A 27,003-nucleotide genomic window follows, 5' to 3' on the forward strand; every position below is an offset into this window, starting at 1 on the left:
GTGTCAATCCAGTGGGTGCCAGTGACACAGTGGGGACTAGGAACCTAATATAAAGGTCAGCCTAAGAACGCATGCATTATATATATCATGTTGGTTTACTGAATGCCAAGCAAGTCATTCTTCACTCCACTCCCCTTGAAGAGGTAGGTAGAGCGCCAGTGTTCAAAACACTAGACTTCTGTCAACTTTTTCCTCCGAGTTTGTGTGTTATTAGTGAATTTTCTTGTCATACATTTAGGGGAACATCTTTTTCTTATTAGTCTGCAATGCAAATAGTATAGCTAGTCAGTTGAAAAAGCCTATTGTATGATATTGCATGATGTTGTATGTTGCTTATGATACTATATGATATTGCAGACGTGGACACCAGCTCCCCCCATGACACCGGAACAAAGACAACAACAACAACAGGTAAGCACTGCTGTTCTTGAAAGACATTTTTGTATTTTCTGATCATTTAAGAAGAGTTGTAAAGCACGATGGTGAGCATTGCATATATTCCATGTTATTTGTGTCAAACTTGCCACCATTCAAAGACAGGAAAATGAATAATGTTTCTTTGATATGGCTGAAACAATCTTACATTTATTAACACCCTGAAGACCTTAAGAATTTATTGTAAATGACCTTTATTTGCAATATTTTGTTTTGAGTTTTTACAATTTTATCTCAAAATAATCAATATATAATGTTCATTAATCATATAAATTATGTAAATATCATTCAAATATGGTAAAGAATGTTTTATTTTAATACAGTACAGTATTTATATACTTCACAGTGAGCTGTTATATACTTCACTGTGAGCTGTTATATACTTCACTGTGAGCTGTTATATACTTCACTGTGAGCTGTTATATACTTCACTGTGAGCTGTTATATGCTTCACTGTGGGCTGTTATATACTTCACTGTGAGCTGTTATATACTTCACTGTGGGCTGTTATATACTTCACTGTGAGCTGTTATATACTTCACTGTGAGCTGTTATATACTTCACTGTGAGCTGTTATATACTTCACAGTGAGCTGTTATATACTTCACAGTGAGCTGTTATATACTTCACAGTGAGCTGTTATATACTTCACTGTGAGCTGTTATATACTTCACTGTGAGCTGTTATATACTTCACTGTGAGCTGTTATATACTTCACTGTGAGCTGTTATATGCTTCACTGTGGGCTGTTATATACTTCACAGTGAGCTGTTATATACTTCACAGTGAGCTGTTATATACTTCACTGTGAGCTGTTATATACTTCACTGTGGGCTGTTATATACTTCACTGTGGGCTGTTATATGCTTCACTGTGGGCTGTTATATGCTTCACTGTGGGCTGTTATATACTTCACTGTGAGCTGTTATATACTTCACTGTGAGCTGTTATATACTTCACTGTGAGCTGTTATATACTTCACTGTGAGCTGTTATATACTTCACAGTGAGCTGTTATATGCTTCACTGTGGGCTGTTATATACTTCACAGTGAGCTGTTATATACTTCACAGTGAGCTGTTATATACTTCACAGTGAGCTGTTATATGCTTCACTGTGGGCTGTTATATACTTCACAGTGAGCTGTTTTATACTTCACAGTGAGCTGTTATATACTTCACAGTGAGCTGTTATATACTTCACAGTGAGCTGTTATATACTTCACTGTGAGCTGTTATATACTTCACTGTGAGCTGTTATATACTTCACTGTGAGCTGTTATATACTTCACTGTGAGCTGTTATATACTTCACAGTGAGCTGTTATATGCTTCACTGTGGGCTGTTATATACTTCACAGTGAGCTGTTATATACTTCACAGTGAGCTGTTATATACTTCACAGTGAGCTGTTATATGCTTCACTGTGGGCTGTTATATACTTCACAGTGAGCTGTTTTATACTTCACAGTGAGCTGTTATATACATCACAGTGAGCTGTTATATACTTCACAGTGAGCTGTTATATACTTCACAGTGAGCTGTTATATACTTCACAGTGAGCTGTTATATACTTCACAGTGAGCTGTTATATACTTCACTGTGAGCTGTTATATACTTCACTGTGGGCTGTTATATACTTCACTGTGGGCTGTTATATGCTTCACTGTGGGCTGTTATATGCTTCACTGTGGGCTGTTATATACTTCACAGTGAGCTGTTATATACTTCACAGTGAGCTGTTATATGCTTCACTGTGGGCTGTTATATGCTTCACTGTGGGCTGTTATATGCCTCACTGTGGGCTGTTATATGCTTCACTGTGAGCTGTTATATACTTCACAGTGAGCTGTTATATACTTTACAGTGAGCTGTTATATACTTCACAGTGAGCTGTTATATACTTCACAATGGGCTGTTATATACTTCACTGTGGGCTGTTATATGCTTCACTGTGGGCTGAAGACATAGCAAAACTTATCTCATGCCCAGTTTAATGTGTTTCAGCTCAACACATTCTTAAGAATTCACGTTACTTTCACTCGTATTACTGTGGACGTTCCTTGTTGCTGTGTTTTCAGTGTTCTTTGAAAGTAATGTTCAGTTTTAGAGTAGTTATTACTTTTAGACAGCCCATGAGTCATTACCCACAAAGGGGTGAAGGTCAGAAAGCCATTTGTGTATCAAGACTGGAAAGTTTCAGAGACGATTGGGTAAAGACCAAGGCATTGTACGCCATTGTCTTTTCTGTGACGTCTTGAACACGTTGCTAAAATGCGTCACATGTATAATAATAATAATAATAATAATTTTTATTTAGGTAAGGTACATACATAAAGAGATTTTACAAAGTTTGTTGGCTTAATAGATAGAGCTAGTACATACAATGCCTAAAGCCACTATTACGCAAAGCGTTTCGGGCAGACTTGATGTGACTTGATTGTTAATGTCGAGATACTCTCGTGGTTAATATCCTCCAGCCTTATTATTGACACTTCAAATACAGTCTGTACTTGTATTTTATTAGTAAACTTAGTGTACTCATATGTACACAATATCCTGAATACAAGAAAAATGTGTTTCAAACATTGTGTAAATAGCTTGATGTTTATAGAAGAGTTAAGTTGTTTAACATGAAGCTGAAGATGGTACAAAATAAGTAGGTACTGGATAGCTACTCTGTGTTATATTCTAGCAGCTGTGACCTTCATCCCTTACTGGTTGTGACATTTACCTCAGTCAAGGATGTAAATTAAACATTTCTTCAAATTTTAACAAAATAAAGAAAAAATTCGCAAGAAACTCCAACCCTGCAGCAGGGTCAAGGCCAGGCACTCTGCCAACCCTGCAGCAGGGTCAAGGCCAGGCACTGTGCCAACCCAGCAGCAGGGTCAAGGCCAGGCACTCTGCCAACCCTGCAGCAGGGTCAAGGCCAGGCACTCTGCCAACCCTGCAGCTGGGTCAAGGCCAGGCACTCTGCCAACCCTGCAGCAGGGTCAAGGCCAGGCACTCTGCCAACCCAGCAGCAGGGTCAAGGCCAGGCACTCTGCCAACCCTGCAGCAGGGTCAAGACCAGGCACTCTGCCAACCCTGCAGCAGGGTCAAGGCCAGGCACTCTGCCAACCCTGCAGCTGGGTCAAGGCTAGGCACTGTGCCAACCCTGCAGCTGGGTCAAGGCCAGGCACTGTGCCAACCCTGCAGCAGGGTCAAGGCCAGGCACTGTGCCAACCCTGCAGCAGGGTCAAGGCCAGGCACTCTGCCAACCCTGCAGCTGGGTCAAGGCCAGGCACTGTGCCAACCCAGCAGCAGGGTCAAGGCCAGGCACTCTGCCAACCCTGCAGCAGGGTCAAGGCCAGGCACTCTGCCAACCCTGCAGCTGGGTCAAGGCCAGGCACTCTGCCAACCCTGCAGCTGGGTCAAGGCCAGGCACTCTGCCAACCCTGCAGCAGGGTCAAGGCCAGGCACTGTGCCAACCCTGCAGCTGGGTCAAGGCCAGGCACTCTGCCAACCCTGCAGCAGGGTCAAGGCCAGGCACTGTGCCAACTCTGCAGCTGGGTCAAGGCCAGGCACTCTGCCAACCCTGCAGCTGGGTCAAGGCCAGGCACTAACTCCCCTTCCCCTCCCTGCTTCATACATACCTCTCCCCTCCCCCCTCGTGGGAGTATCCTAAAGACTAAAGGTCAATTTAAAGTAAAACATTAACAACAATTTCTAAACCAAAAACTTTTAAACTTTGTTTTCTTAACATCAGTCAACTTAAGAAAACTTGTATCTTGATTACTCCCACAATGTTGGAATTCTTGAAGTTAACACACACTTAGCTATTTATATTACTAGCTGGAAACTTGATGCCTTTATGGAATTGTAAAAAAAAAAAAAAAGTGGCTGTGTTGTTGGTTGTCTCTGTGTGTGTGTGTGTGTGTGTGTGTGTGTGTGTGTGTGTGTGTGTGTGTGTGTGTGTGTGTGTGTGTGTGTGTGTGTGTGTGTGTGTGCAATTACCGAAGTGTAGTTATAAAATGATAGCTACGCTCATGGTGTCCTGTCTTCCCCGCACTGTCATATAAAGCTTTGAAACTAGTGTTGGTTTTGGCCTCCACTACTTTCTCACTCAACTTGTTCCAACTGTCTACTGTTCACTGTTTGCGAAAGTTAATTTTCTTTTATTTCTTGGGCAACTTTGTTTAGTTAGCTTAAATCTTTGACCTTTTGTTCTTGAAGTTCAGGAATACTTCCTTATCAAGTTTGTCACTTTCCATTACTATTTTGTACATAGTGATCTTATTGCCTCTTTTTTTTTTCTTCTATCTTCTAGTTGCGGCATATTTAATTCCTCTAACCTCTTCTTCTTGCTCATGTCTTTCAGTTCCGGAAACCATTTTGATTTGCAGTGCTGTTAGCCTTGTGGCCTTCAACCATTCCTGGTACGAGAGTCGACTTAGTCTAGGAATGATTTGTCACCCAGTGTTAAACTTTCTCCAAAGTAGTTATGTTCTTCTGAAGATGACGTCTCCATGCTTGGATACAATAATCCAAGTGGGGGGGTGCACCAGAGATTTATACAGTTGTATCACTACCTTTTTTTCCTTTAAGTCAAAGCTTCATTTGACTATTCATAATTTTTTTTTTTTACTGCAGTTTCCACTTGTGCAACTTTCAATGATTAGTGGCTTCTGACTTCAAGGTCCTTTTCTTCATCAATTTGGTGTAAGGTAATGATGTTGATTTGGTAGTTGTGATGCACACAGTTATGGCTCGCATGCAAGGTCTTGTTCTATATTAAAATGCAATTACCAGTCATCTGACCACATTTGGAATTCATATAGATCTCCTTGTAAGGTCTCAGTGTTATCCTCACTTCCTACTTGACAATAAATCTTAGTATCATCTGCAAATTTGATAATGTGGTTTGTAATATTCTCATCTGTCATTTGTGTACGACAAAAAGAGTTGGCCCCAAAATGGAACTGTGTGGAACCCCCCCACCCACTCTACATTTCTCCATTCAGATACATTTCTACATTTCCATTTAGGACATCACTTTGCTTTCTCTGCTTTAATCTTTGTTTTATCCATTCTAGTATTCTACCACTTATTTTGTGAGTTTGTACTTTCCTTGCCAGCCTTTCATGTGGTACCTTATCAAAAGCTTTGGCAAGATTCATCTATACTACATATAAGAAATGTTGTTGTTTCCTCACTTTCTGATGTATGGTTTGGTCATCATGTCTATTACATATACTGGAAGTTCTTTGAATAGCTGGTTACTGTTTACCAAAATGTGAGCAGGTTTGTGGTTCGATCAGCACGAAGGTGCTTGTGGAGATTAGTATTTTTAGTTTATAGAGTTTGTTTACAGTATTATGTACATTCACACCCAAACATACACATTTTAGAAAAGTATCTAGAATATATCAGCACCCAAGGAACTATAAATCCCAACCCATTCACCTGGAGCTGTTGTCACCTGCGACAGTGTTTTGGTGCAACAGGTGTTTGATATCACTTTTATTCTTTTTTTTATATATACAGTATATATAAATTTTGTTTTGCTGAGCACTCTGACAACAACTGTCCTCACACATTCAACCCATCCTCAGGCTATGTTCGTTCAAGCTGTGAATGATCACAAAGACGCATTCATAAACTTTAATGGACTGTGTACCTGTATTAAAAATTTATATTTTCTCATAGATATATACAGTACAGTATGTATTAGAATTTGGTGTAAGGCGTAGGTGTAAGGTTAGGTGTTTAGGTTCTTTGCCAGTTATTTGTATTTGTAGTACATGATTGAATCATTTATAGAAGTGTAATTCAAATGGTCATAATTATTAAATTATTAAATTATGAATAGCACTGTTTGAGAAAATTTAGATCGCCAGTTGTGAGCCATGTGAATAAAGTTTGTTCATTAACAGAGGGTTTTACAGCTGGATTAAAGAGCATATGGCCATTGTTTTGATGATGGGCTCTTTTAATATGTGTTGAGTTCAAGGTGCTTATAGCTTGACAGTGAAGAAAGTATGTTCAGAGCGCTCAAAACCCGACAGTGACTTTTTTATACTACGGCTGTTCTATTTTGTTTCCCGTGTGTGCATATGTTCATGAGGTGTAACCACTCCACCCACAGTGCCCTCCCACTCCACCTGTGGCCCACTCCCAACGGGCTAACCAACCATCGCAACCAACCCTGAGAAAACGATCCCAGGAAGATGGCGTCCGGAACAGCGAACCCTTTGAAGCGCGCGTCCGAACCCCTAGACCTGTGGAACCCCTCGAGGAGGACTCGAGGAACAGAGCAGGCAGGAGACTTGGGCGAGAGAGGATCATTAAGCTGGATATCCCACAAGCGGAGGAGGAGAATGACTCAAGCAGCAAAAACAAATGTGAAGGAAGAGAACAATCGGAGAGAAAGAGACTGCAAGAGCCGCCCCGCAAGAAGGCAATTGTGGAGGAGTCCCCATTTGTGCAGAATATGAACGAGGATATGCTGGAGAGACTCAAGAAAGTAGAAATGCAAAATCGACTAGAAAAAGAAAAGAGAGAAGAGCTGAGGAACAAGAGAGATGAGCTGAGAAGGCAGGAACGGGAAAGAGAACAGGAGGAGATACGAAGGAAACAAGAAAAAGAAAAGGAAGACGAGTTACGAAAGAGACGGGAAATGAAAGAGAAGGAATCGTTACAAAGGATAAAAGATGAGAGAGAGAAAGAGGAACTGAGAAAGCAACAAGAAAGAGAAAAAGAGGAATTAAAAAGGCGGCAACAAGAGAAAGAGAGAGAAGAACTAAGGAAGAAACAACAAGAGAAAGAGAGAGAGGAGTTACGGAAAAGGAAGGAAGAAAAAGAAAAGGAGGAAATGCGTAGGAGACAGAATATAAAAGAGAGAGAAGAATTGCTAAAGAAACAGCAAGAGAAAGAATTGCAAAGGAAACAGCAAGAGAAAGAGAAGGAAGAATTACGGAGGAAACAGCAAGAGAAAGAGAAGGAAGAATTACGAAGGAAACAGCAAGAGAAAGAGCGAGAGGAATTACGAAGGAAACAGCAAGAGAAAGAGAAGGAAGAATTACTAAGGAAACAACAAGAGAAAGAGCGAGAGGAATTACGAAAAAGACAGAAAGAAAAAGAGCGAGAAGAATTACGAAGGAAACAACAAGAAAAAGAGCGAGAAGAATTACTAAAGAAACAACAAGAGAAAGAGCGAGAAGAATTACGAAGGAAACGACAAGAGAATGAGAGAGAAGAATTACGAAAGAAACAACAAGAGAAAGAGCAAGAAGAGTTAAAAAAGAGACAGGAATTGAAGGCGAAAGAAGAATTGCAAAGTAGAGATAAGGAAAAGGAGGAATTACAGAAGAAGCAGCGAGAGAGAGACAAAGGAGAGAAGCAGCAAGACACACAAGTTAAGGACAAACAAGTACCCAGGAAAACAAGCACAGAAGACAGCGATACCCCGCAAGATCGAGCCAGTGTTTTTGGCGTTCAACTGAGGTCGAGGAAGCCATCGGATGCGCCAGCCAAGGTGCCGCCAAGTGATGATAAAGATTCTGATGCTTCGTCTGAGAAGCTAAAGCTGAATGACCTTAGGAACAAGTGGGAATCAAAGATAAAAGATGAAACTGATCCAAAACTTAGAAAGCAAAGCCTGACTCTGAAACCTAAGCAGGAGAATGAGGAGGTAGTGAAACCTGGAGCAGGAAAGACTGATGCACAACCCAAACAAGATGTAGAAAATAAGGAAAAACAAGTGAAACACGTACGAATTGCCCCGAACGAAAGAGAGCTCATCGAACCACGAGGGCCCAAGAAAGAGCTTGGACAGAAAATTGAGAAAACTGACCCATTAAAGGAACTACTTGCTAATGCTAGGACAAAGCTACACCCAACAGACATGAAAGAGAGAGATGATGCCGCTAAACGAAAAGAAGAACTGGATAGAGCAAACAAGGCCAAAACACAGCCGTCAAGCTCCAATGCCAGAGACAAGTTCAACTTGCAAGATAATAAAAAATTAGATGACAGACTTAAGGAGCGAGTATGTATCACTTGATTGTGTCCACTTAAGCTTCGTGACGGTGTACCGCCAACATGACCAGTCGCCACACGCTTTATAACGTATAACGCCACATGACAAAAACAGTAACAGGCTGAATGGCTTGCTCAGTAGGAAGGAATCAAACACTAACGTCTTGTGATATCTTAAGTTCACGATTGTCCCCCATATTTGATATCTGCTTCTTATGCCTTATTTTTTTGTTTACCACATTTAAAGAGAGACTCTAAAACAGTTAAACATTAATATTAAAATGGTAATAACAGCAATAATAATAATAATACAGTAATCTGCTAAGAATAACAGACTGAGGAGTCTTAACTAGTTAATAGTAAGTGCTAATCACTAAGTTACTAGTGTAAGCTGCAAGTGGTGCAATGTTGTGCAGTAACCAGGAACACATGATCTCACTACTGCATGTGTTGCAACATCATGCAGTAACCAGTAACACATGGTCTCACTACTGCATGTGTTGCAACTTTATGCAGTTGACTAGACCACACACTAGAAAGTGAAGGGACGACGATGTTTTGGTCCGTCCTGGACCATTCTCAAGTCGATTGTAATCGATTTGAGAATGGTCTAGGACGGATTGAAACGTTGTCGTCCCTGCACTTTCTAGTGTGTAATCTGGTCAACATACTTCAGCCACGTTATTGTGACTCATTGCCTGATTATGCAGTTGCAAGCAATCACTGACTTAAACACTGACAGGCTGAACTGATCTCCAGATGCTTATCTCTTCTCCCTCCTAGCAAAAATTATGAGAAAAATCGCATTAACTAGTTCAAAATTAATGCATTTTTTTTTTTGTCTAATGCCTAAAAACATCTCCAACTTGTGGGTACAAAACTTAATGTGTTGAAGAAGAGCCCAATTCATTTATTCGTGGACTCTGGTAATTTATACACCAAGAGCTGTATTTTTCATCGTGTATAAGAGTTTATTCCTTAATTAAGCATATTTAAGATTAAAATACACTTGGAGGGTAGAAATATATTATTTCTACCTAATATATATATATTATATTATATTATATTATATTATATTATATATATTAATAATAATAATTTTTTTATATTGTATGGCTTTAATGATCTGGCAGCCAATGTACCTAACCCAATGGAGTCTTATCCAGTGTTGCCAAGACCTGGCACCAGTGTAACATTGCCAGCACTTAGTGTTACCATACCCAAACGCTGGTGCAGTGAGGCAATGCTCTGGCACCGGTGAATCCAGTACCCATAATCTTTCCCCCATCCCACCAGGGGACACTCCACACCATGCCAATGTGCAAGCACCCACTCGAGTGATGTCTAACAGAACATCCATAGCTTTATATTACCATATTATGAATATGCTGTCACTAGTACAGTATTTCAAAATGTGATAGAATACATGTAAATGTTGTTGTAAGTATTAAATTTGTGTCTGTTCTCCTCCAGTACAGCAACAAGCCAGCGACACCCAACCGAGATGACCTGAGCAAGGTGGGTATGGGCCTACTGGACGCTCATAAGACTGACTTGGCCATGATTACACATCACTCTATGTATTTTTTATTAATGTTTGGATATTAATGCATATGTATTGATGGCTGTGTATATGTATAATGTATGTATTAATATACAGTATGTCTATACTTCAGTTTTGTCAATTTATTTATAATTCATATTTATGGATTTGGTGGTTTTGGGTGTTAAGCTTCACATCTTCTCTTTGACTGTCGTCAGTGTTTACTTGTTGCTCTAACGCCTCACAATCCTGTGTTCCGCCTCCTCCAGGCTCCGGCTGTTGACACTTATATCGGTTAATGCTAGAACTTGGATATCAGATACCCACAATACACTTCGGGTGTCAGCTGTAACTTTAACCGGTGTCAAACACCCACAATTCACCTGAATCCCATGGGGCTCTGACACTACTTATCACCTCACAGGATCAGAGTAACATTAGCTCGGAGCCCCAGAACCCTGCCAGCGTCCAAGCTGTGGCTCTTCTACAGGTGGATGATGCCTCTAGGGTCAGTACTCTTCTGTAATCCCCCATCATCCCCAACCACTCTCGCGCACACACACATTCTAGTATCAACTATTTAACCTTCCCCTCACCCCCCCACCCCCACCCACACTCAAACTGCACTATTTACTCAGTGTGTGTGTGTGTGTAAATAAGTTGTAATGAGCCGAGCCGAGAGTGACATGGTACCAGATGACATTATCCTTTAAATATGATATTAGCCTCAACATAGAGGCAAGTGGTCATCAGTACCAAATGTGGACTGCTATCGATGTCCAATAGTCCGTATTTTATAGTTGTATATGCACTATCACTTTGAAGTATGGATTGTCAGATTAAGTTTTTGCGGACATTCTTTGTCATTGACAATCCTTAGTGAGTCAAAACTAGTCCTTGGTGCTTCTAATAGATAAGAAGACCACACCTGCTGCTCCGTGTTCAACATTAAGATTACTGTTTATGTTTGAGTCAAGACTTCACTTAGTCTTAGTTGGTTTTTGATAGTTTGAGAGCAATGATGTATTCATAAGAGTGTGGCAAGACGTTGATGTTCTTGATGTTTCCTCTTTAGTCTTCATCCCCGATGGTTGACGAGCAGTGGGGAACGCCGGACGAGCACTGGGTAAGTCCTACATACAGTGACTTCACTTCCCCCTTCACCCAGTGACTCTTCCCTTCCACCCAGTGACTCTTCCCTTCCACCCAGTGACTCTTCCCTTCCACCCAGTGACTCTTCCCTTCCACCCAGTGACTCTTCCCTTCCACCCAGTGACTCTTCCCTTCCACCCAGTGACTCTTCCCTTCCACCCAGTGACTCTTCCCTTCCACCCAGTGACTCTTCCCCTCCACCCAGTGACTCTTCCCTTCCACCCAGTGACTCTTCCCCTCCACCCAGTGACTCTTCCCCTCCACCCAGTGACTCTTCCCCTCCACCCAGTGACTCTTCCCCTCCACCCAGTGACTCCACTCTTGGCTTGTAGCCTAAATCTGATCCTTGGGTTGAAGATCAATTATACAAATCCCATGTAGATCTCTTCAGGCCAGTAGGATCACCACCACACCACCTGTTACAGATGCGTCCTGAATGATCTTCCCAGTTTCAGTTGGTCCATTCCAGTTTTTTATCCATGGCAGCTTTCTGTTATATCTTGTGTTTCAGAGCCCACGCCCTTGCAATCATACCCAACTGATGCTAAAATATCACCACCTGCAATACTGTACCTCTATCATGTTAAATCTTGGCCTCTTCTTTTCCAGAACCATTTGGTGTGACCCAGTTGTTTGTGATGTCAACAATATGATGTTAATGCATGCCAGCTTCTTCCCAACTCCACTCTTCCAGTCCTCTTGATGCATGTTACCTCACATAAACCTAATTCTTTCAGTCACTCCAGGTGTGGCTCAGTCATCCAGGTCATCATCCGAGAATCTTTTTCACTAGATATTTTTTAAACAGGTTGAAGGTCTTGCAAGATGGGACTAAAGCAGTCAAAGAATGTTTTTAAGCATTTCTGAGATACCTGTAGTTCTTTTCCTATCAGAGTTGTTACTCGTGGCAGTACTAGACGCAATGCCATTTCGGGATCTTTTAAAGCCGTTCCAGCCATATGGAAACTTGACCTGCAAGGATCTCAACTATATTATACTTTGGTTTATGATTTACTTAGAAAAGTCGCTGTCAATTTTTTCACACTGAATGAGAGCAGTAATTTGACTATATTTGGAGTCACAGCTGTAACAACACTCCTTGGACCTCTGAACAGTGAAGTAATATCATCTGGACCTCCTTAGTGAACATGCTTATATGGTAGAGAACTGTAATAACACACACAGGTGACACTCTTAATGTCGTGACCTGGTCCTCGTCTTTAAACGGATGTCTTTAATTATTAGATATATTATATTATTTATATTATTCACAATTTTACCTTTCCTTGCAAATAATGCCAAGCTGTGCTAGCAGTGTGTATCATACCAAGCAGCAGACTGTTTTAGATAAATTATAATGATGAAATAATGCTAATATTTTACTCGTATAAACCTTTAGCGTTGTCGACCATTCTGTTCTCGGTTGTATTTCTCGTCTATAAATTCTATAGAATGACTAAATATTTTTCTTTCTTCAGGCACTATGGCACTTATGACTATTGGGACCAAATGTGTTTATTTTTCCGTAACACTGGCATTCATGCCTGATACCGCTGCCAGATACATTGCCTCTTGTACTGAAATATGTTATAATCTCTGTTGATGTAGCAAGGTGCTACAGAGAACCTGGAGGATGACTCGGTTGTTCTTCTGAGGTTCACAGTCTTGAAGATGTTACAGTAGTGTCCTTGAGGATGATGTAAGAGCACCTTAAGGCCTACAAAGTTATACTGTCTCCTAAGGTTACATGGTAGACTTTGAGGACCACTTAGTTTCACCGAGTATGACGCAGCATATCTCAAGGACGACAATGTCCTTGAGGATCACAAAGACCCTTAAGAACAACAACTTAGTTGTTAAGGACAACACAACAAAACATTGAAGGCCACAGAGTGGACTTCAAAGACTATATTACATGGGGTCATGTGAAAGAAAACTGCCGAAATTAAAAATTATTTTTACCGGTCTCTCCTCGGTAACATTATTTGAAGTTGGCTGATCACAAGACTGCTTAGTTCTCAACAGATGAACATTTTACCAGAATCATAATACAGGTAATGTGGAGTATCACGCGATGATTCTGTATTTAGCCTAACTGATTTATACAGCTGCTGTAATTTCTTGTAGATACCAAATACTACCAAGACTGAGGTAAAAATAATTGACAAGAAAGATGAGGATGAAGAATCAGAGGAATCTGAAGAAGAATGTGAGGAAGAAGAATCAGAAGAGGAGGAGGAGTCTGAAGAGGAGGAGGAGGAAGATGAAGAGTCAGATGATGAAGAGTCTGTAAGTGGTGACGATGATGCTCGGTGCTCTCGCCTGTGCACGCCACACACTGACGCCTCAGCTCACCAGCTAATCAATATTATTTCGATAATTTCATAAACATTACTTTAAGTTTGAATTTGCTGCTAATGCCTGTAGTGTTGAGGGGACAGAGATCCATGATGAATTAAGGTAATAATGCATAATCACTCGCTTATCGTAGTCATGTCTTTGGCATTGTATTACACTGACAAGACACTGAAGAGTTTCCGTGTCTGATGTAAAGCTTTCACTCTAGGCATCTTAATTTCAGCATTGCTATTCCTCGTTACAGTGGATTTCAACAAAGTTTCTAAGTGGCTATCCTCTCTTCAACCTTTTTCGTCTGTTAGGGGGGAGGCACAGTCATGTTGGCTATACTGCAGTTATAAAGGTACAATGCCAGTGGGCACAGTATCTAATTTCAACACTATCAACATTGAACCAATGCTGATTTGGCATTTAAATTTTATTTTATTTACTTATATATATGCAAGAAGGTACATTGGGTTTGTGAGAGTACATAACATTGGTGTTTTTACTCTTGCAAAGTCACTTACCACAGTGTTTCGTGCAAAACGAAATAATGTATCTCTTGAATATTGCACTCGCTGGGATGTGTTGTACCACTTGCGTCGCTGTGAAAGCTGATCTTTTGCATTTTCTTTAGCTTGACAGTCAACTGTAGTAAGCAGGATGGTTCTCGGGTCAGATGACCTTCATAACCTTTTGACTGTTGAACCTTGACCCTTTGTTATGGTTAACCTGTGAATTATACAGTGTTGTAAGCTAAATTGCAGTAAACTATACTAAACTATGCAGTAAGCTACAGTAAACTGTAATAAACTATGCAGTTAATTATAGTAAACTGCAGTAAACTAAACCTTTGCAAAAGTTAACTATTAAATATAATGAGTGCTGACATTTGACCTTTTACCAGTTGACTCTCAACTCTTGTGGCACTTAATTTGGCATTACAGTATTGTGTTGGTGTTTTCCTTTGTGAAAGTTGACATTTGACCATGTGTAATGACCTTTTGACCCCTTGTGAAAGTTGACCTTTGATCCTTTTGAAAGCTGACCTCTGTCCCTTGTAGAGGTAGCATTTGTATCATTGATGCCTTGGCTATAATACTTGGCGTCTGTGTTCACGTGGGAGGTGATGAGTGCATGTTTTAATATCAGAAACCTGGGGGGAGTATGCTGAACGCCAATTTCCAAACCTTGCCCAAACACCATGGAAGCTATTTTGCTCTTGCGAGATCTTGCATCGTGCAACAGGTGTCTCGAGTATTTTTTCTTCACTTCTAAGCTTTCTATGCCATATATTCATTTATTTCACAATTTACTAGCTTTGCTTGAAGGTTTGCTAATTAACTGGCCACAAAAGCTTTTTTTTTATTTGTTATATTTAATATGTATTCATTAACTTATTTACATGCTAATTAACTAATGAGCCAGAGTGAGGCACAGCAAATCACCAGATCATAATACACTTATATCTTGAAGGCAATGTAGGAAACAGGGCAGGAGGAGTGGTGGATCTGCGACTGTTCACAGCCTAAATTAAAGTGATCAATTTATTTATGGATAGATCTGGAAGCTATACAATGGGATCTAACCCATGAGTCTAGAATCCTTGGACGTGCGTGCACGCACACACACTATCATGCTCAATATTCATTTATGTAATTTATTCAATTTTTGTGAGTTCATGGTACATTATTGGTTTATTTTATGGCTTTGAAGTAAATGTTCATAACTTATTCTCATTGCTAGTGCTAGGTGTCTACCTCATAGTATCAGATACCTTAATACAATACTGGGACCAGATACTTTGCTACTGGTACTAGGTATCTTACTACTGTACTGGGACCATGTACCTTATTACTAGAACTAAGATACTCTACTATTAGTACCATGTACAGTATCTTACTTCTGGGACCTTATAAATTATTATACTGACGATTTAAGATTTATACGATAAATCAAGTGATAATCTCTGGCAGATCCCCCAGTCTCTTAAGCCCTAACCAGCTGGCCACATGTGCTTAATTACTCTGCTTCTTACTGGTGTGTTCTAGTCTATCTTCATCCCCACAGGTGCCTCAGGGTGAGTCCTCTGAGATGTTCACCATGGATGCTGTGGACCAGGTGAGAAGGGCTCTGTACACTTACCTCTCGACCAGAGGCTGTACAGATCAGTGCTCCATCTTACCCATTAAGACCCTGGGCCAGGCTTTATCAAGCATATTGTGTGTGTGTGTGTGTGTGTGTGTGTGTGTGTGTGTGTGTGTTCTCTCACAAAATCTGTACATCTCTCTTCAGTCATGGTGGCTTGGCTTACATTTACGAACTCTAAAGTGTCGTACGGTTATCTCTAACAATAATGAAATTGTATTGCAAAGTTTCTAAGCTTGTAAACTGTTTAATACAGACTAAGCTGCATTATTAAGGGAAAAGATGTACAGGTTTTGTAAGTGGACACAAAAATGCTTTGAATCCTAGCACAGGCTATTAGAGTTCTCTCTGCCTAGCTTTTTCAGTGGCCACACGCTCAATTATCATGGAGGAAAACTTTAGTCATGGCAGTTGTTCTGAATAATTGTATTATACATTGTATTCCTCTTGAATTATAAAAGATATTTAATAATACTTGTCCATGAATATTCTTGTCATTGTATTTGCAATTCTTTTCAGCATACAGCATTCCATAAATAATTAAAAAAATTGTTAATGGACCAGTAATTATTTTTAGTAACAAAACACCAGTGGACTAGTTGAGAGGAACATGTACACACTGAACCATGTTCAGACTTAAAAGTAATGATGCTGGTTGGCCTGTAAACTAGTGGCGTGACCCTCTAGATGTAGATATTGTAGTTGGAAGGTAATTACTGCATAAAGTTTTGTGGGAGAAGGGATAAGACTGTGATGTTTCATTTTACTTTACTCACTGCAGGAGGAGGAGCCACCACCACCTGTGATCAAAGCAAAACCAACTACCCAAACCAGCACTCCGGTGAGTATTGTCTCATGGGGCTGTGGTGGGGCGGAACTGTTGTGGCGGAGGAGATAGTATTGTGGTGGGGAGGTACTGTTATGGTCGTGTAGAAGCCGCTGGGGAAGCTTCTCGTCACCCCCAGAGACGAGAAACACCGAGAAGCCACCCACAAATGAAGGGAGAGAGTGTGAGTGATTTCAGGAAAAAGAAACAAATATTGAAAGGACAAAACAAAAAAGCCTGAAAGATTGGAAGCAAGAGGTTTGTAGGAGTTGAGAGTAAGTGTCACACTCATTTACACATGTAAGCAAAAAAATTGTATTTAAGTTGGGATTTATCCTTCTATCTTGCTCTCAATTTACCGCTGATCTCTGAATCTCAGTTAGACCTCTAGTCAAGTTTACTGCTTCAGATTTCTTTCAGAAACTGCTGGAGGCCTTCCAAGATGCCATGAGCCTTTTAAGCCTGGTGTACATGGTGCCAGCATCTTTCAATTATATCCTCTCTATTCAATTTGTTTTCTTAAGTTTCACAGAGTATTTACGTTAACACCATTTGGGTCTCTTATTTTAACGAAGCAATTAATTTGAAACTCACATCTCCCAAATGGCTCTTACATTCTTCTCATATTAGGTTAGTAATATTTTGGAGTGAAGGCTTGATTGTTGTAACAAGGCCATTCTTGTTGGAGGAACTGCTTGAGGTAAACCTGTCACAGGAATTAATTCCAAAATCCAATAACAGTGTAGTTAAGATTATCAGGAAAGAGTTAATAAGACTTATCGAGATGGTAGCAAGTGATAAAGATTAACATGACCAGCTGACACAACTGGCATGACCAGTTAGCACAACCACAAACAACCAGCACAACCACCTACTATGACAAGCTAACACGACTAGCTAACGCACCCAGCTAACACAACCAACATGACTAAATGTGCACGAGATGAACAATACTCTAATAAATGTCAATCTTCTGAAATATACAGTAACTTCTTTAAAAATAAATTTACATTAAAATAAATTATATTTTATTTAAATTAATGTATATAATACATTAATGTTGACCAGACCACACACTAGAAGGTGAAGGGACGACGACGTTTTGGTCCGTCCTGGACCATTCTCAAGTCGATCGTGATTGTGATTGTACAATCGACTTGAGAATGGTCCAGGACGGACTGAAACGTCATCGTCCCTTCACCTTCTAGTGTGTGGTCTGGTCAACATACTTTAGCCACGTTATTGTGACTCATCGCCTGCATACATTAATGTAGTACATTAAATAACCAATTTGCTTCACAATTACCTAAAAAATCAAAATGTTTGGTAACACTGACTGTCACTGATGGCAGTATGACAAATCTTCTCCCATGACATAATTACTGACAGGTAGTTTACTCTATTGTCAAGCATATCCATTGGCAAGTTTATCCTGTCGTCAAATTTACCCCGTTGCCAAGTTTACCACAATCGTGTTATGATTTTGTTCTCCAAATAATTGTGAGAGCAACAACTATGCAATATTTCTGCAGCAGTAGATGTTCTATTTGTTTATGCTTTCACAGCAGATGGTATCCTTGTTTAACGGTGTTTCAACAGATATATGTTCTTGTTCAGCTGTGTTTCTTAAATCAATGTTTGGCATAACTAGTGATTTTAGTTTTGTATTTGCTTCTGTCTTAATTATTTTACTTTATAATTATTATTATATTTATTCCAATTATAGCTTGCCTGTATAACCCTGCACTAAAGCACAAAAGCAAGAGTAGGTACATTAACAAATATAACACTTTATATTATCAATCACATCTCAATTATATTAAGAGTAACAAATAAACACACACACACATTAATATACACACATGTACATGAACTTACTTTGACACACACACACATACGTAGGTGTATACAAACTCCCAATAATAATGAAAATTTCTTGCAGCATCAGACAACAGAACTCCAGAGCTCCCCAAGCTCAGACCTGCCTTGTCATGACACTGTCAGTCCCGACCAGATTGGACTTGATCCGGAAAGGCATGACCCCTTCAGCCCTGACCTGCTCAGGCCCGACCCGACTAATCTCAACCAGGACAGCCAAAACCCGGTCAAGCATGACATGGCCAAAAAGACCCCGGCCACTGCAACTCCTCCAAAGTCCAAACTCCAGGAACTGCTCAGCACTGCATTTCCTCCCTTTAAGGAAAAGTCTGTTGATGAGCAGGTAACGTCATCAGCAGATGGCTCTCAATCACAAGAAATAAAGATTAATATCTCTCCTGAATCTACTGAAAAATCTCCAGAGGAGCAGCAAGACACTTCCCACCCAAAGACGCAATTCATACAAGAAATGATGGATGCTGGATTTCCGAAAGATGAAGCTCAATCTATAGAGATTGAAAATTCAATCATAAACTTTGCTGAGCATGTGGATGACATTGTAAATAGCTTAAAGTCTCAAAATAATGAGCAAAGTTCGAGTTCCCTCGACCACCTGCCAGAGGACTTGCAGTTAAACCCATGTACTGAACAACAGAAGACATCACAGCTCCTGAAGGATATAGTTCCAGAGCCTCTGAGCATGATGGATGTAGATGGCACTGACTTTTGTCTTCAGAAGACTTGTACACAAGATATTCTCTCTTGCGATCCAGAGATTCAGGTAACCAAACACAGCAGTTATGCAAACTTTGAGTCCAAGATCCTCGAAGAAGAGAAACTGAAAGACGAATTTGACCGCTATATCCCTGTGGTAAGATCATTGTGGCAAGTTGCTGCTCTCTTGTCTTGATTCCAGCATGATGAGGCCCCTCAGACATATTTATCATGGTAGAAAATCCCTTACGAGGCTCTATGCTGAGATGTATATCTGCTGCATCTATTGCTACCTGCGCATGGTGTCTTTTTTTGTCATTCAGAACTACTGATGGCTCAGTTCCACCTGCAAGTTCCACCCATCCTTTTCTGTAGCTCTGTAAATATCCTCTGATATCTTATAAAAACTAGAATTTTGAAAAACCTGAGTGACAAGAGTTAGCATCATTTGAAAGACACATCCTCGCATACACCATATATACAACATACATCTGTTTGAGTGTTGGCTCAAGAATGCACCTTGCATGTTTCTCCTGTATGTCAGAGATGCAAGATGCAATGTGTTGGACATTGAAACCATCAATTGGCCAGCTCACAGCATGCTTGAGCTTCTTTCTCCAGCATGGTCACAAGAGTTTTTGTGATTCAAAATCCCTGTTGAATCCTTGTTGCAAAAGTTTTGGAACGTATTTCAGGCATGTTTTACACTCGCATGAGAAGCAATAGTGCCTTGGAATACATTTTGTTAACTGTATACATGGTGTTGATATAAATCACTTTAAGGCACATCATCATCTGGAAGCCGCAAATGCACTTGTAACTTGCAGGTTTATGAATCAGAAATTGAAGATAACGCTGATGAGAATGAGGAAGACGATGGAAACGAGGAGGATGATGAGGCGGAGAAGGCCGACCAGATCACAGCATTACCGGTATCTGCGGGGCCTCAGGCCTCACCCTACCCACCCGAGCATCAGTCCCAACCCTTTCAGTGCTCTATGTGCGTTCTAGCATCCATGCCCACCTCTAAGCTGTCTTACTCGCTATCATCTTTCCCAGCTTCCATGCCTTGCCCATTCCCAACCACCCAATTCATTTAATAGCTGAACAACCTACAATATTGTTCTGTAACTTTTAACTCTCCTAATCGAACCCAGTTGGCGATATCTTGCCTATATTCGACTCAAAACTCTCCCCAACATTTTTGGGTTCGCCCAAGACTTTGCAACACCCACAATACTTGCAAACATTTACACCTAACTTATTGTTCTAACAAAAGTGCTAACAAAATTAATCTTAAACTGCTAACTTGATATTGTTATAAATCAATAGTTTTAATCTATGTTTAATTGCTTATCCTCTTAAGATTAAATTATTAATATTTATAACTGATGCATATAATTTAAAATGTTTTAGTAAGAAACTGTTATTACCACATTCTTGTTTTTTGTTATTTAAATAGTCATTTAGGTGTAGTGTATAACTTTGCTGATTTTATGCATCATTTGTTCTTGCTTCTTTGGTTATGTTTTTATTTTAATTATAATTTTCTGTGGAGAGCCCCTTCAGCTCCCCAGAGCTATACCGGATTGAAGTATATATGTTAAACAGTGGCAACAGTCAATCGATGGAGTTCTTGGCCTACCAGGGACCATGAGTCAGAATTTGGCCCCCCTTAGAGAGGCATGCAGAGCAATGACCTATAGACACCCTATGTAGTTGGAAGCAGTCTGTATGCCATCTACTAGGTCAGGCAGCCAGAAAGATAGGAATCCCAAAACAAACTACAGCTGGATAAAAATTGCAAACCGAAAGCCGAACGAGCAGGCAGAACACCCCAATCAGAAAACAACAAAACAAGCATGATGTCACCACAGCCACTGCGCCGCTGTCTGTGCAGCTCCCCACTCCTTGGGAGGGAGAAGGGGGAGCCCCCAGACTCTCAGACCTCTTCCTAGTCTCTCCATCCAGCGACATTGCTGCAGTTGCAGTCGGGCCTTCGGCTGTTCTTGGAGGGCACCAGGGTCACTCGTTGGTTGTTTGAACAGTTGTGCGGGAGTCTGAACTTCACCGTGCTGGTTTACCCATTGGGTTGGATCTGGCTTCAGCGACTGTTTTGGTTCCTTCAGGGATGTCCTTTCCGCCGCTCTTGCAATCGCTAGATTCGGATCCCGGGGACCTTGCGTCGGCTGCTGCGTCGCCGACTTCCTCTTCGGGCTTTTCGGGGTTCAGTGCCATGGCGCCTACCCGAGCCCTCGCTCGACGTGTTCATGGATGCGTCGTCTCTCGGCTGGGGCTTTGTGACCAATGCTCACCAGGCCGGCCAGGGTTGGTGGGATCCGTCCTTCCATCGGGCTCACAGCATGGTGGGAAGTTTGCAGCGGTGTGGTTTTTGCTTCGGAGGGTTCATGTTGCTCACGGAGCGACTATTCTACTCCATTCGGACTGCTCCCCGGTAATTCATTGCCTGAACTGAGGGGGGGGGGGGGGCTCGATGCTGTCCTTGGCTCATTGGGGTTGGTAGCTTCGGGTGACTCGTCTGCTGAGTTCTCGGGGTTTGGCTATCCTGGCGGTTCATATCCTGGGGGGTGTCCAATGTCCTGGTGGACGGCCTGTCCCAGTTCATTCCCATGTCCACAGAATGGATGGTCGCTGCCGACTAGTTCCATTGGCTCTGCTGGACGTTTATGCGCCCAGAGGTGGACCTCTTTGCATCGGCTTGGTCGAGGCATCTTCCGGTATATGCGGCGCCCTTCCCCGACTGCGAGGCCGTTGAGGTTGATGCCTTTTGGCTGGGCCAGTTGAGGTGGGGTTACCTGTACCTCTTCCCCTTGGGTTCGGTTGTTGCTCCAGGTCCCAGCTCGCTTGAAGACTTACCAGGAGTGAGTAGTCCTGTTGGCCCCTTGGTGGTCGGCCCAGCCTTAATTTCAGGCACTACTTGCTCGGTATCCAAACCCAAAGGTCTTCCTGTGGCTCCGCCTCTTTCAGCAGATCGGTCCGGTCCGATACGTGGCTGGTTCGATCTTCTCCTCCGATATATGCATCTGGTCTTTTTGACGCGGGTTTAGCACCACTTGTATGGTGATTAGGTGGCTTCGTTGATGGTGTCCTACCTGCAAGTTTCGTCTCGGCAGCAGTATGAAGTTTCCTAGCGGTCCTTTCGGCACTTCTTGACTCTTGGTAGATTCTTTGATTTCTGATTGGGTTGTTTTGTCCTTTCTCTCTTGGTTATTTCAGGACTGTCATTGTATACCAAATACTGTTGCCTCATCATGCGGCGCTGGTGGAGGCACTTCAGCTTGTGTTCGGGGTGGATGTAACTTCTGCTCCATTCCACAAGCATTCTCAGGCGTTGTTTCACCTCTGGCATGCTCATGCGTCGCCCGAGCCGTCCTGGTCATTGGACCGGGTGCTCTTCTCCTTGGTTTGTGATGGCCCTTTCGGTTCATGACTGTTTTTCTAAGGCACTTTTTCTTTTTGGCATTGGCCTCTAGGGGTCAGGTTGGGAAGCTTCATGCTTTCCTCCGGCGCAGTGGTTTCTGCTCTATCGGTCCTGGTGGTTGTTTTATTCGTTTGATGCAGTCTCCATCTTTTCTGATGAAGAATGAGACGAATGCTTTCTGGAGGGGTCCTTGGGTTGTTGATGCTTGATTGGTTTGGCTGGGGATTGCATCATGTTTTGTGTCTGGTTGTGGCTCTTTGCCATTACTTGCTCACCACGGCCTCCGTTGCAGATGACGCACTTTGGGTTGACACGATTTCCCTTCTTTCCCTGTTCCAGGGCGTGGGTCTCCCAGGTCGTCTTCAGGATTATTCGGTCCAGCCAGCCTGCAGTCTATTCCCGTGCCCACGACATTCATAAGTTCACGGCTTTGTCTGCTGTTTCTGATAATACTAGTATGTCCTGGGCTGACGTTCGGGCACGGTGTTTTTGGAGGCTGAACAAGGTCCGGGCCACATGGTACCTTGTTAATGTTCCTGGCCCTTCTCGGGCTTGTGTAGCCTTGGGTTGTAGCAAGTTGTCTTGATTTAAAGTTTAGCAGCGAGTGGTCGCCGCCACCCAGGTAAGTCCCTCTTTTACTTTATCTTTGGTTAGGTAGCTCTGGGAAGCCGAAGGGGCTCTTCACAAAAAACCAGCGTTGAATGTAATGAAATGCCATTTTCTGGGTGAGACCCAGATGCTCCTCTGCATCCCTCCCTCCTTTCGGGCGGTGTTTTTTTTCGCGTTTTTGATATTCGACCTCTGAACTGGGGTTGAGTAGCCGGAGCAGGAGGTCTAGGGCTTCCCCTTCCCCCTCCCGGGAAAGCGGGATCTGCGCAGACAGCGGCACTGCGACTGTGGTGACGTAATGCTTGTTTTCTGATTGGGAAGTTCTGCCTGCTCGTTCGGCTTTCAGTTTGCAATTTTTATCCATTTGTAGCTTGTTTTGGGATTCCAACCTTTCTGGTTGCCTGACCAGGAAGATGGCAGACACAGACTGCTTCCAACTACATAGGGGGTGTTGTTATAGGCCACTGTTCCTCGTGTCTCTCTGATGGGGCCAGGTTCTGACTCCTGGTCACTGGTAGGCTAAGAACTTCATTGATTGACTGTTGCCATAATCTAATATATACACATCAGCCCGGTATAGCTCCAGGGAACCTCTGTGGTCTCACCCAGAATATGGAGTTTCATTACATTCAATGCTGGATTTTTTGCTTAATTTGTTAATGTTTGCTGGTTGTGCTTCCTTGTTAATTGTATTTACTCTGTCGTCAGCTGCTGCTGTTGCTGCTACTTGTACTAAAAGTCTTGTTGCGTTGTTGCAGAGCGAGAAATCACTATATTGGTGGGAGCGGCCTGAGGAGGATTCCGCCACTACCACCACCCAGGTGCCTGCCACCCCCTTACCCCACTCATCCCACCCCCTCACCCCACTCATCCTGCCACACACGCACAATTGCATCAACCCTCCCTCCCAGTCCCCTCCCCCCCCCCCCCTTACACACACATGCACACACGGTTGGAACAAGTTAAGTGAGAAGGTGGTGGAGGCAAAGACCGTCAATAGTTTCAAAGCGTTATATGACAAAGAGTGCTGGGAAGACGGGACACCACGAGCGTAGCTCTCGTCCTGTAACTACACTTAGGTAATTACACACACACATGAAATCAATCAAATTGACAAGGAGGAATTCCTTAAACCAGTAACTTCATGAAGAAGAGGACACAGATTCAAGCTAAGAAAACAAAGGTGCCAAAAAAACATTAGAATGTTTTCTTTTGCAGAGTGGTAGATGGTTGGAACAAGCTAAGTGAGGTGGTGGTGGAGGCCAAAACCATCAGTAGTTTCAAAGTGTTATACGACAAAGAGTACTGGGAAGACGGGACACCAGGAGCATAGCTCTCATCCTGTACCTACACTTAGATAATTACATTTAGGTAATTATACTCACACACACACACACACACACACACACACTACACGTATGTACGTTTCCTAACATCAATCTTTCATCTTCCCTCGACATGTTTCCACAAAACATGTAAAAGTCTCGGCATTATCTGTTTGGCTTGACAAGCATTGAATATCCAACCTTGAGATGTCTGCCGAGTTAACTCCTCCCTCCACCCCTGAGTAACACAATATTCGCAACCATTCACGTGTAAGAACTTGGAATTAGTACACCATTAAAAAAAAGCAGATATGTTAATAACAAAGCACATTAAGGGGTCAAGTTGTACCCCTGCTTGAATGTTAATGATCATGTACCCATGATTTAAAGTATTACAATGAATTTGTAAAATTTACAGAATTTGCATCATTTGCAGAAAGAGACCGAGGTTATGTGGTGGGAACAACCGGCTGAAAGTTCACAGAACAAGGTGCTTCTTCTTTCTGCGTCTTACCCAGAGTGCACTGACATGCTGTCACTTCCTGTCTCTCGTAACGTGAAGATACTTTCAATATCACACTGCTGTGTACACAGTGTACTGATGAAATACCTATTATGCTTACTTATCCAAGTGCCTTAAATAGTTACTATTAATGGAAGAAAAATATTAATTTTCAGGCATGTGTATTTATGGTGTTCTGATTTATTTTGAACCTGACTTTCCAGAATGACTCGGGTATCAAGTGGTGGGAACAGCCAGTCAGCGAGGACCCGCAGACAAAGGTGCTTCTTCCCTTGCCCTTGGCTTTATAGCCTTAGCCATGTTTTCTCTCCTGTAAGCCTATGCTCTTATCACTTGGTCTCTGGCCTAAAGCCTCTATCACCACTGTGTTGATACTGGGTCTCTAGACCAGGTACCTGGATGGGGTTCTGGGATTTCTTTTACTCCCCAAGCCTGGTTAGGGGCCAGACTTGATTAGTGAGTTTGGTCCAACAGGCTGTTGCTTGGAGCGGCCCACAGACCCAGGTTCTCTAGAAAATGGCTCTGATCATGTTCTTCATTTAGTATTTTCTCCCCATAGTTTCTAATCACTGTTTCTTGCTTTATCTCTGCTATACTTTTATCCATTAGTAATTTTGTTTAATTTGATCTCTACCCCTGCTCTCCCTCATATTTATATTCTTTAACCCTGTTTTCTCATAGTTATATACATTACTCAAGTTCAAAGCTATTAAATATTATTCACTTCTGCTTATATAATTTGAATTTATATTTTTATTATTTTTGCTTAATGTAGATAGCTTAATGTAACTTACATTTTCAGTATTAATATTTTGCTTTGATTTGCTTACTTATATATTTTCAACTTATTTTTATTTTTTTCTTATTTTAAGCTTTTCACAGCCATCATTTTGGTAACATGCTCTACTGTAACCCTAACTCTCACATTCACAACACTGCTGTAACCCCTAACTCACACACTCACAACACTGCTGTAACCCCTAACTCTCACATTCACAACACTGCTGTAACCCCTAACTCACACACTCACAACACTGCTGTAACCCTAATTCACACAACACACTGCAAGTTAAATAGTGAGTGGCAAAAACCTGTAGCACAGTGGGTAGTGCAGTCGGCTTACAACTGAATGGATTCGAGTTTGATTCTCAGGCAGGTCGAAACTTTGGGATAGTTTCCTTAAACCAGTAAATATGTATCTGGGAGTTAGGCACCTGATGAGGGTTGCATCCTGGGCAAGGTCTCCTGATGCCTTAGTTCACCTGCAGTAAATAGATACCCAGGAGTTAGGCACCTGTTGTGGGGCTGCATTCTGAGGAAGGTCAGTCATTTGCCTGTGGTGGACCTCAATAATGGGAAACCATATCAATGTTACGTAATGTTGGGACATGTGAAACGATGCTAATTTTACTGGTAGCACTGTAACTCTTAACATAGCAAGATTATGCGATTAACATAGCAAGATTATGATTATAACAGTGTCTGAAGACATCTTCCTGTTGCTCAGTTGGAAAGCAACAGGGACAAATATACAGCTCATTCTCACAATCTGACAAGGGTCAAATGTGAAGCTTGTTTTTTTTTGGCCTAAGAAGTGTTCGAACAAAGACAACCTAATGTAACCTATTGAGGCCAATATGAATCCTAGGAAGAGTTAATATTACAAGGCTTTAAACAGTGAAAATATGGATGCTGTGATTGGCAATGTCAAAATTGTGGTGCATAAAGTTTGAGAACAGTTTGAAAAATGCTTAAACCATCTTCATATTTGAGTCGATATATTCAAGTCCCACTCTGTCAAAACTACAAACTTGTCAACAAGAAATAACAATCAAGTAATGGGGGTAGGATGAACTTAACAAAGATTAATATGTATTCATATTCCCAACCTGTAAGAGAGAAAATCCAAAACTGCAAGAGGGAAATAATTACTGTATGTACATTTGGTCGAGGAGGTCTTGCCAAAAGAAGTGAAGTTTATATAAAATCAGAAATCAAACTGGGTTGGAATACCTTTAGACCGTACAGGTGCCCATATTCCTAATAGCA

At 41.7% G+C, this 27,003-nt stretch overlaps 1 protein-coding gene across 50 annotated transcripts in view; it reads left to right on the forward strand.

Moving 5' to 3' along the window:
* The window catches only part of LOC123766472 (trichohyalin), a 129,571-nt gene that overhangs the window by 82,641 nt on the left and 19,927 nt on the right, over nt 1-27,003 (forward strand). For 37 of the 50 annotated variants that reach the window (XM_069308244.1, XM_069308247.1, XM_069308246.1 and 34 more), the window contains 13 exons: nt 358-410; nt 6,559-8,464; nt 9,928-9,972; nt 10,422-10,505; nt 11,073-11,123; nt 13,277-13,438; nt 15,560-15,610; nt 16,419-16,478; nt 18,406-19,212; nt 19,883-19,987; nt 23,865-23,927; nt 24,868-24,921; nt 25,158-25,214. In XM_069308244.1, coding sequence (XP_069164345.1) covers nt 358-410; nt 6,559-8,464; nt 9,928-9,972; nt 10,422-10,505; nt 11,073-11,123; nt 13,277-13,438; nt 15,560-15,610; nt 16,419-16,478; nt 18,406-19,212; nt 19,883-19,987; nt 23,865-23,927; nt 24,868-24,921; nt 25,158-25,214 — 3,498 coding nt within the window. Of the gene's footprint in view, nt 1-357; nt 412-6,558; nt 8,465-9,927; nt 9,973-10,421; nt 10,506-11,072; nt 11,124-13,276; nt 13,439-15,559; nt 15,611-16,418; nt 16,479-18,405; nt 19,213-19,882; nt 19,988-23,864; nt 23,928-24,867; nt 24,922-25,157; nt 25,215-27,003 lie in introns of all 50 variants that reach the window. The other 13 variants (XM_045755627.2, XM_069308260.1, XM_069308252.1 and 10 more) reach the window with 11 other exon arrangements.

The sequence above is a fragment of the Procambarus clarkii genome, chromosome 62 (assembly GCF_040958095.1).
Source record: "Procambarus clarkii isolate CNS0578487 chromosome 62, FALCON_Pclarkii_2.0, whole genome shotgun sequence".
Lineage (NCBI taxonomy): Eukaryota > Metazoa > Arthropoda > Malacostraca > Decapoda > Cambaridae > Procambarus > Procambarus clarkii.